A 9,661-nucleotide genomic window follows, 5' to 3' on the forward strand; every position below is an offset into this window, starting at 1 on the left:
AAAACAAATGTGTTTAAATTCCAGGAAGAGATTCAAGACCTTTAAAAATTGATAAATTTAATACTAAAACTTTGAAATTTTACCTAAAAACTACAAGCTGATAAAACACTTTTTTAACCAACTTACTGTTAAGTTATTTATTCATATATACAGTATATATATATATATATATATATATATATATACATTACTTTAATCTATAAAGTAATGGTTTAAATAGAGGTTAAATTGTAAAAATAATATTGATATCCTTTAAACTAACTTAATATATTTAATTATGTTCTACATTTTTATCAACTGATTTTATATAATTATTAGAATTTCTTTTTTTTTCATCTGTGCTAACTATACATTTAGATTATTAAAAATTGAATCATTGGATGTATTAGAGCTTTGGTGAGATCCCTTGTGTAGCAGCATCACACTGAACACTGATAAACGCACGGATCACGTCCTCATCATGTCAGACCTTCAGTCCAATCATCTATTACGGTCCCGGTGTCACGTGTGGAAGCCGTTTGTCTGCAGCATTAATGTGCCGATGGGCAGATCTCAGGTCATCTGCTCCGCCGGCGCTGGTGACGTGTGTCCGCGTGATAAATACAATGTTACTCATTCATCTTGCTCATTAGCTGATGTTGACAAATGTACGAGATCACTTCGTATCGAGTCACTGTATCAAACAGCCTGGCGACACGAGCGTCCTCAAACAAAGGTCAGCGTGTCTTCTTGGATTTGTAGAATTGAAGACCTTCCATCAATCATAGGGAAGTGAAATATATTCAGAGAAAAGAAACACAAATACAGTCAAAAGCACAAACTTTTTAACTTCCGTTGGTACAGCATGTAGATGACTCCATATTAAGGTGTGTGTGTGTGTGTGTGTGTGTGTGTGTGTGCAGGGAGCCTCGTCCAGTCTGGTGGTGAAGTTTGCCGACACAGATAAGGAGCGCACCATCCGTCGCATGCAGCAGATGGCCGGTCAGATGGGCATTTTCAACCCGATGGCCCTGCAGTTCGGCGCCTACGGAGCCTACGCTCAGGCAAGACGGAGCAGCTTTTTTTGACTCAATCAGTAATCCATGCAGTGACCCGGAGAGAGTCATTTGACCCGGACATGAGTTCGGAGCATTAAAAACAACGATCCCAGAGAACCGCACTGAATCGTTGTGTTGTGTTGCAAAATAAATCGATAGTCGTTGCGACGGCTGGGAGAGATGAGATGCCGCAAAACAACTTTTGAATTTTAGGTTAATCACAGAACTGTGATTCAGCTTAAAAGTGAAGAAACACAGTTTACACGGAGGGTAGTTAAAGGTTAAGAGCGTTGAAAACTAAATAGAACCACATTTTAATGCAGCAATTATATTTCCAGGGCAAAAAATATATATATGAAAGTCTAGCAGAAGATATTTGCTCTAAATGTACAATAAAATGGAAAGAAAGAAACTGTTAAAAAAGCAAAAGCCAAACACAAAAAAGGTTACACAGATAGAAATCAACCATAAAAAAATAAATTAAAAAAACAATCTATGCTTCAAAAACATTGAACTTGGTTGATTAAATTAAGTAATGACAAATAAAAATGTCAGTACACAAATGTTGGTATCTTTTAAACATATTTTGGTTGTTGAAACAAACCATTGAACGAGAATAATATGAAGTTAAACATAGATCTGTTAGATAGACCTGTAAAAACAATAAAAATACCACTAAAAAGTACAAAGATTTATAAAAAAAACCTACCATTAGAAAGCAGTACAGAACGCAAAGGTAATTTAATGGATAGACTACTATATTGTGTGCTTAAAAATATAAATATTTTCTCATAATTAAGCTTAAACTTTCATCTAACTTATGTGTATTTAAATTGTCGTCTTTTGTTGGTTGTCCTCACCTGTCCAGGTGCAGCAGCAGGCAGCGTTGATGGCCTCAGTGGGTCAGGGGGGCTACCTCACTCCAATGGCAGCGTTTGCCGCCGCCCAGATGCAGCATATGGCCACCATCAATGGCCTTCCCGGAGCACCGCTGACCCCCACATCAGGTGCTGATAAAGTTCTCTTCATCCTCCTCTCCTGAGGAAACGCATACCCCTCTGCGGATCCATGAACATGTTCCACATACATGGTGATTTAAAACTGTGATCAAGCACCAGTCGCTCCTTAAGCCTACGTCCGTCAGATCGGAGCGATTCCGAACAATTTCCAATTTGCAGGAATCCATTAGAATGCAATCAGCGTAGGCTAATCTGGAGGTATGTTGTAGAACAGATGTTCTGTTCATGCGTGATGCCTCCGCTGAATAATAATCTGCTGTAACCGCAGGCTCCTTTGTTCAAGCAAGTCTGCAAAACACTCGACATTTCATCCGAAGTTCTTCTCACATCCCGTGATTCCCGAAATACCTTCCCTTGTCGTGAGACATGATGAAAAGCGAAGCTACTTAAATCTCACGAGTCTCGTTGATCGGCAAATATTTTACTTTTCCAAATGACGAATGAAGCTTGGAGAGTTTTACAACGCAGAAGGTTAAACTTTCTATTTTTCCACCTGCTAAATGAAAGGTCGAAATTAACATGAGCAGTCAGAAGTGTTCGTGCATTAAATACAAGGGATCATTTCACACTTCTCAAGCTGTCCGTTATTAGCGGACGAGTGAGGAAAACCTTCACACAACGGCACAACATAGTTAAGTCTAAAGAATTTAAAAACCTTAACTTCATAGGAAAGCCAGAAAACGTTGTTATTATTGGTAAAAGAAATTTTAAAAAAAGAGGGGGAGAATATAGGATACTAAACCTGAAAGGAACTCAGAAACTTTTACATTAGATTAATCTATATAACTTGATGCCTTTTTTAGCACCTGAAAAATCGTTTACAATGAGCATCATGGGACAGCAGGTGGCAGCAGTGTTGTCGAAGCCAGGAAAAGGGCTTGTGTAGCCAACATAGAGTGATCATTTAAAATCAAGAACCACCTAAATAAAAATTCAAATAATTAATTTAGGTTAAATACATTATTTACTACTGAGTCAACTGACTCCTTTAAGAAACATCTTAAGACGTTTTTATTTGTTCAGGCTTTTCCTTGATTTTCTGGAACTCCTGTTTCATTATCAGTTTTATCTTGATCTTTAAAGTATATACTTTATTGAATATTATTTTGATTGTTTAAGCGCTTTGTGACCCTGGTCTGGAAAAGCGCTATACAAATAAAAATTACTTACTTACTTACTTACTTATCTTTGATTAATAAGCAAATGAAAGGTTTATCAAAACTTCAAAATGTTTTGAATCCATAAATCCTGAAAAGTAAAGACTATTTTCTTGATCCTATCAATGGATATCTCTGAGTATCTCCTGGATGACTGATCTGTTTAGTTTCTTACTCACCACAATGTCGGTAGAAATCCTGAGCTGAGCCAGAGTCCATACGGTCAATCTAAAGCTCCATCTCCATCCTACTCTCACTCGTGAACAAGACCCCAGGAGACTTCTCCACCAATGCACTCCATATAAAATATGATCAGAACAAGTTCTGGTTCCCTGCCAAAAAAAGCGTGCCTCTTAAACCCGCAGTGACCCCTCAAAAGCCGTAAACCCGCCGAACCTACCAATAAACAAACTTTTTATTCAGTGTTGTTTCTCTGCCGCATATGTTAATGGAAACAAGCAAGGCGGAAGGAGGAGAAAATAAAGCACAATAATAAAACTATGAGAGGCCATTGAAAATAGTGGTGGCAGCAACTTAATGTGGCTATAATGAATAAAAACAGTTGGACTTTGCCGCGGCGCCGCGGAGCTTCATTAGACTGGAATGGCCACATTTGCACTCCGAGTCGATACCGGGTGCTTCTTCGCATCCGAGGAGAGCAAATGAATATAACACGGGCCGCTATAACATGAAATCACCTGAGACTAAATATATAATTGGTGGCTATTTGACATCATTAACAGTCGAGTGGCACTATTCCAACTCCACAGATCCGGGGTTTTACATCTGCCTGTCATGGTCAGGAGTGGACCCTGACAGTCCTGCACTGGACGTTGCGTGTCCACCTGAAGTGTCATGAAGTCCTTTTTGTGTTTGTCTGCAGGTGGCAGCACTCCTCCTGGCATCAGCGCCCCCACCGTGACCAGCATCCCCTCCCCCATTAGCGTAAATGGTTTTACCGGCATGCCGCCCCCGCAGGCAAATGGACAGCCGCCCGCCGAAGCCGTCTTCACCAACGGGATACACCATTACCCCGGTGAGTCTGACAAACAACAGAGATATATGTAATGTAATCTGGAAGAACGCTACGCCTTATAGATTCTCCGTAACATCAGTCGCATTTATGAGGCGAGACCAAAACTGGAGTCCTTGTAGGAGCACGCTGCGGCGAACGTTGTAGCTTCTGAACAGATATTCATAGGGATGAAGGCTGGAGACAAAAGGGGGGGAGGGGGGTGGTTGAACAATCACTGATGGTGTTTTCTACGCTTTTTTTTGTCCCCACCAGTGTTGCAAGAGGTGGTTTTCAGAGAGGACTCTGAGAAGAACGGCTTGGGCGTAGCCCCGAGGAGTTGTTTCGGGGTTCAGGGCGGCTGCTTCCTGTCCTCGCTATCTGAAGGTAAAGACATAAACGTGTCTCACGATTTTAATAGACTGAGATGATGTGTTCTGGATTTAGAGTCGGTACTTCAATTGGCCGGACTATTCTTCCATTGTAACGCCAAGTGTAGGAATAAATGAGGGTCTTGGCAATAATGTATACACTTAAGAAAAGACACAACTTCATAGTCTATGAAGGTATAAATGTAGTATCATGGTAAGTAAGTAAGTAAGTAAGTAATTTTTATTTGTATAGCGCTTTTCCAGACCAGGGTCACAAAGCGCTTAAACAATCAAAACAATATTTAATAAAATATGTACTTTAAAGATCAAGATAAAACTGATAACACAACAGGAGTTCCAGAAAATCAAGGAAAAGCCTGAACTAATAGAAACGTCTTAAGATGTTTCTTAAAGGAGTCAGTAGATCCATCAAGCGCAAAGAGAGAGGAAGATCGTTCCAAAGCGTAGTATACCAATCTTATTGTTTTGCCACGGCACTAAAGTGGAGCAAGGGTGGTCATGTATTCTGACTGCGCGCTAGCTAAGTACGAAACCAAGGCTGCGTTAAGCCAAGCATCAACATACTGTTGACAATTTAGAAAAGATAAATACGATTAAAAGTTTGTATATAGCGTTTTTTTTTTTTTATTGACCCACTTTGCTCTGCGTTGACTCACTTCCTGTCTGAACAATCTGCGCCACTCCAGATTGACGAGTCTTCCGAGCGTCAAAAATAGAATGTAAGGGGGGAAGCAGAACATGGCGCCACTTCTGGGGCACTTGTAAAATGCACCTGGTCGCTCTCATTGAATGGAGTTGAAGCAACTCTCATGACCTGCTCCTTTCAACAGCTATTATAATGATATCTCCAATATTTTATCAAACGAGGGCGCCACCTATTGAGAAAGGAAAATATTGATGAAGCTTCATCAGCCTATGACTAATAATAAATAATCAAAAGCCAGGATTATCAATCAAACAGTGCAGGGGGAATCAGCTTCCATGTCAGCATCGTACTGGCAGATGACTACAGAATAAAAAAGTAATTCAAAAAGAAAGAGCGCCATTTTCTGTTTCACTCATATCGCCGTCGTCAGTAGCTCTCTCTTCTGTTTCTAATCCGGTTTTATCTACCTCTGAAATATTCCGTGTTGAACAGCAGTAGAGAATTCAGAACAGCGAGCCGAGAACAGAGCCGTTCACCTCTCTAACCTCTCTGCTGATTTCTCCTCTCCTTCGCCTTCCTCCCCTGCTCCTCTTCAATCTTATATACATTACTCTACCTTCCTCTCCGCTCCATCTAAATTCTCCCTCCGTCTCATTTCTCTCGCTTTCCCCCTCCAAACACACCTCCATCTATCTGTGCTCCCCCCTTTTTCTCTCTGGTGGAGCAGCTCAAAGTCCCACTGCAGCTGATCCTCTCCAACAGGCTTACACAGGAGTCCAACAGTATGCAGGTCTGTCTGTCACTCTTACAGCACCGCTGATCCATGTGTGTGTGTGTGTGTGTGTGTGTGTGTGTGTGTGTGTGTGTGTGTGTGTGTGTGTGTGTGTGTGTGTGTGTGTGTGTGTGTGTGTGTGTGTGTGTGTGTGTGTGTGTGTGTGTGTGTGTGTGTGTGTGTGTGTGTGTGTGTGTGTGTGTGTGTGTGTGACAAAGGAGTATAGTAACCTGACACAGATAAGGTCTGGATTTGAATTCTGATCATGTAACAATAAACATTGCGGTCGTACAACGTCAATTTATTCACTCTGCTGTTTAGGGGCGAGTGTGTGCAACATGTAGAGACTCCATTGTGTGTTATCTGATCGATTTCCTGCTCGGCCTCTGCATATATCTCATTGTTTGTGTGTCTCCGTGTACGCTGCGATGCTCCCGTCATGACTGTTATCTGATCCGTGTGTGTGCATGTGTGTGCGTCTCAGCAGCCTACCCTGCTGCATACGGCCAGATCAGCCAGGCCTTCCCCCACCCTCCGCCCATCATCCCACAGCAGCAGCGAGAAGGTAACGCCGGTAATGACTTTTACAAAAGAACATCCCAAACATTTGTTAAAGCTCTTGTCATATAGTTTAGACAATCGAACCACTGAATCAATGTCAGGCGAACACATGTTATACTTGGATTCTATTTTATTATTTCCACCTTATTTATCTGGTATATTGTCGATATATAAGAAGTGCATGTCATGATTGGACGTTTACAAACTTAACAGTAACAGCAGAGCAGTTATGAACTCACTGACCTGCAAGTGTGGGACACAAGACTCGAGTCGTGACTGCCCTCTGGTGGGTAAGCCTCTCCGGTCAGGCAACAGATGTCGAGATAACTTTTGAAAATAGAAATCAACTCAAATAAATGATCCACTATAAAACTCAGATAATATGCAGAAACATTTTTCAAGATATATAGAAGAAAATATATTTTTGAAATCAAATGAATTTAATGTTGGTTTAAAATGAACATTTTGAATGAGTACATTAAGTGCATACTTTATATAGGACTATCCAGGCATGGAGAAAGTTTCCATAATGTTTGTAAACGTCTCTGAAAAGTATAGGACTTATTTCTTAAACTATATTGAAGCATGTATCACTTCAATGAACAGCTTCTTTTCTTTGAAACACTCACAAAATAGATTATGCATGTTTTATTATTTATATAAAAATAGTATCTCTATTCCAGGTGATTTTAGAAAGCAAAACACATGTTTAAGTAGTTGCTCAGTAAGGAGAGGATGGATTTAATAATAATTCTTACTTAATTTTCCTGTCTCTCCATGTTTCTTATACTCTGACCTTCACCCTCTCTGTGCCTCCCCCCTTATTCCCCTGTCTCTCTCTTTGTCCGTCCGTCCGTCTGTCTGTGATCACAGGACCAGAGGGTTGTAACCTGTTCATCTACCACCTCCCTCAGGAGTTTGGGGATGGAGAGCTGATGCAGATGTTCCTGCCATTCGGTAATGTCATCTCCTCCAAAGTGTTTGTGGATCGGGCGACAAACCAAAGTAAATGCTTTGGTGGGTAAAAACTGAACAAAAACAAAAGATTATTTATTCTGATTATTATTTTTTGACTAATCACCTTCTTTACTGCAGTCGACAGTCACCTTACCTCTCCCCCCACACTCCCCCTACCCCCCAAGGTCCTCTACTTAAACCCAAACAGAGAAACTAATGTGAACTTGTGTTGGATTTTTTATGATTCGCTCCTGCCGTGTGTCATTTAGGGAATGATCGTCTATCACGAGCCAGAATTGTCCAGTTGTTCATTGTCCAACAACTGGACAATATGGCACTTGAACTTTACTATAAGCTACTACTAAGCCACGTCAGCAACACTAGCACCTTTGCTTGCGTAATGCTCCAGTTACGTTTGATTGGCGCTTTATTGTGAGCACAAAAACATGACAGCGACACTGTGTTAGCCATTCTTGATGCTAAGATAAATTGTGAAGTTTTATTCAAATAGTTCCTATGTATTTTCTTTCTTGTACATTTTTAAGAAGGCAAAGTTCGTGATTAGGGTTTCTTGCATGACCCCCTCTGTCTCTGTAGTAATTTAATATTGTGGTGTTTCTGCAATGACACAAATGTTCATGTTCCTAATGCTTTTTTTTTGTAAAATTGTGTATTTGGTGTTTGTGTCTTACTGGAAATGACTCCTGTGTTGACCTCATCCTCATATGTCATCTATGAGAGGACGAAAAAAGTACCGGTTCTAACGGCGTCCTTCCGTTCTCTCGCTCTTCCATCACAGGTTTCGTGAGCTTCGACAACCCAGGAAGTGCTCAAGCCGCCATCCAATCAATGAACGGCTTCCAGATCGGCATGAAAAGACTCAAGGTGCAGCTGAAGAGGCCGAAGGACGCCAACCGACCCTACTAGCGCTCGCCCCTGCTAGCCGCTGCCATCCAAGGCGGCCGGGGCGGCCGCCAGGGGAGAGACAGGTGAGAATCCTAAGCAACCTTAAAAATGACGATGCCGTTCCCTGAACCTTTAATAAATGTCATAAGACTTTAATGTCTTGTAATTAGCGGGACTTTCTCTAAATACTAGTGAAACCAGTGATTAAGTTTCACAGCTTTTCTTAAAGTTCACGGCCATATTTGTAAATGTTAATTCCCCAATCACTGTGATTCATTAGTGCGTTAAATACACTTTTGCTTCCTGGTTTTCTTATCGATCGTAGCCTTTTTGCAGCCTCGCCCTAAATTAAAGCAGTCCGTCACAATTACACACTCCATATTGTCACGGCCACGGCACCAGGAACTCGATTAATGACAAAGATTGTATTTGTTGAAAAGTGATTATTTTATCACTTGGAATTTGATTCTCTTTGTGTCCAGGCGACATCAATCAATAACTGGTATTACTAAAAAATAAAAAAAATAAAAAAGGAACTTGAAAAGCACTCAGACAGCACACACTTCCACCAAGCCACTCATTTACACCCAAAATGTGATTATACACTATATTAATATTATACTTATATATTTCCATATCTATATAGTTGATAATAATTGATTGCAAACAGCTACATTTGTTGTTTTTTACATTTTAAAATGTTGTTTTTACCCTAGCTATTTTTCCATCACCCATCTGTCCTTGAGTTTTTCCTAATCTGCCTGATCCTGTCATGTTTATATGTTCATTTGTCTGCTCTCGGTGGGTTGTCTTATTATTTCATTGATCAAAGATCATCCTTAAGTGACATAAGTGTCACTGGAACTCACTCGCACAACACCCACAGAATTAACTAACGCAGCCCTCCCGACAGTAAGTGATGCATCCTTCAAAAGTTTCCGGGGTTCCGGATGGTAATCTAATACACCGCCAGAATATCTCTTTAACATTCAACTAATACTTGAGAATAAAACTAGTGGAGAAAGTGAGTTAAAGAAACATATTAAACGCAACAAAAGTGCCAGCGTTCACCTGTGCTACAGTTTGAGTAAAGCTTTACAGTAAGTGACCCGGAATGTTACCCTGTAGGTAAAAGATAATTGCTGAATGGTTCAGCTTGTTGCACAGGCAAGGAATTGCTTCCGTGGGAGAAGCATTTATTA

At 40.6% G+C, this 9,661-nt stretch overlaps 1 protein-coding gene across 6 annotated transcripts in view; it reads left to right on the plus strand.

Annotated features, from left to right (window-relative positions):
- Nucleotides 1-9,661, plus strand: part of celf4 (CUGBP, Elav-like family member 4) — a 109,702-nt gene that overhangs the window by 94,649 nt on the left and 5,392 nt on the right. For 2 of the 6 annotated variants that reach the window (XM_087801373.1, XM_087801375.1), the window contains exons 6-13: nucleotides 903-1,043; nucleotides 1,906-2,044; nucleotides 4,097-4,249; nucleotides 4,502-4,612; nucleotides 5,991-6,053; nucleotides 6,520-6,600; nucleotides 7,470-7,613; nucleotides 8,353-8,542. In XM_087801373.1, coding sequence (XP_087657499.1) covers nucleotides 903-1,043; nucleotides 1,906-2,044; nucleotides 4,097-4,249; nucleotides 4,502-4,612; nucleotides 5,991-6,053; nucleotides 6,520-6,600; nucleotides 7,470-7,613; nucleotides 8,353-8,480 — 960 coding nt within the window. In that variant the 3' untranslated portion in view covers nucleotides 8,481-8,542. Of the gene's footprint in view, nucleotides 1-902; nucleotides 1,044-1,905; nucleotides 2,045-4,096; nucleotides 4,250-4,501; nucleotides 4,613-5,990; nucleotides 6,133-6,256; nucleotides 6,472-6,519; nucleotides 6,601-7,469; nucleotides 7,614-8,352; nucleotides 8,543-9,661 lie in introns of those variants that run through there. The other 4 variants (XM_087801376.1, XM_087801374.1, XM_087801378.1 and 1 more) reach the window with 4 other exon arrangements.

The sequence above is a fragment of the Callionymus lyra genome, chromosome 10, assembly GCF_982586985.1.
Source record: "Callionymus lyra chromosome 10, fCalLyr1.hap1.1, whole genome shotgun sequence".
Lineage (NCBI taxonomy): Eukaryota > Metazoa > Chordata > Actinopteri > Syngnathiformes > Callionymidae > Callionymus > Callionymus lyra.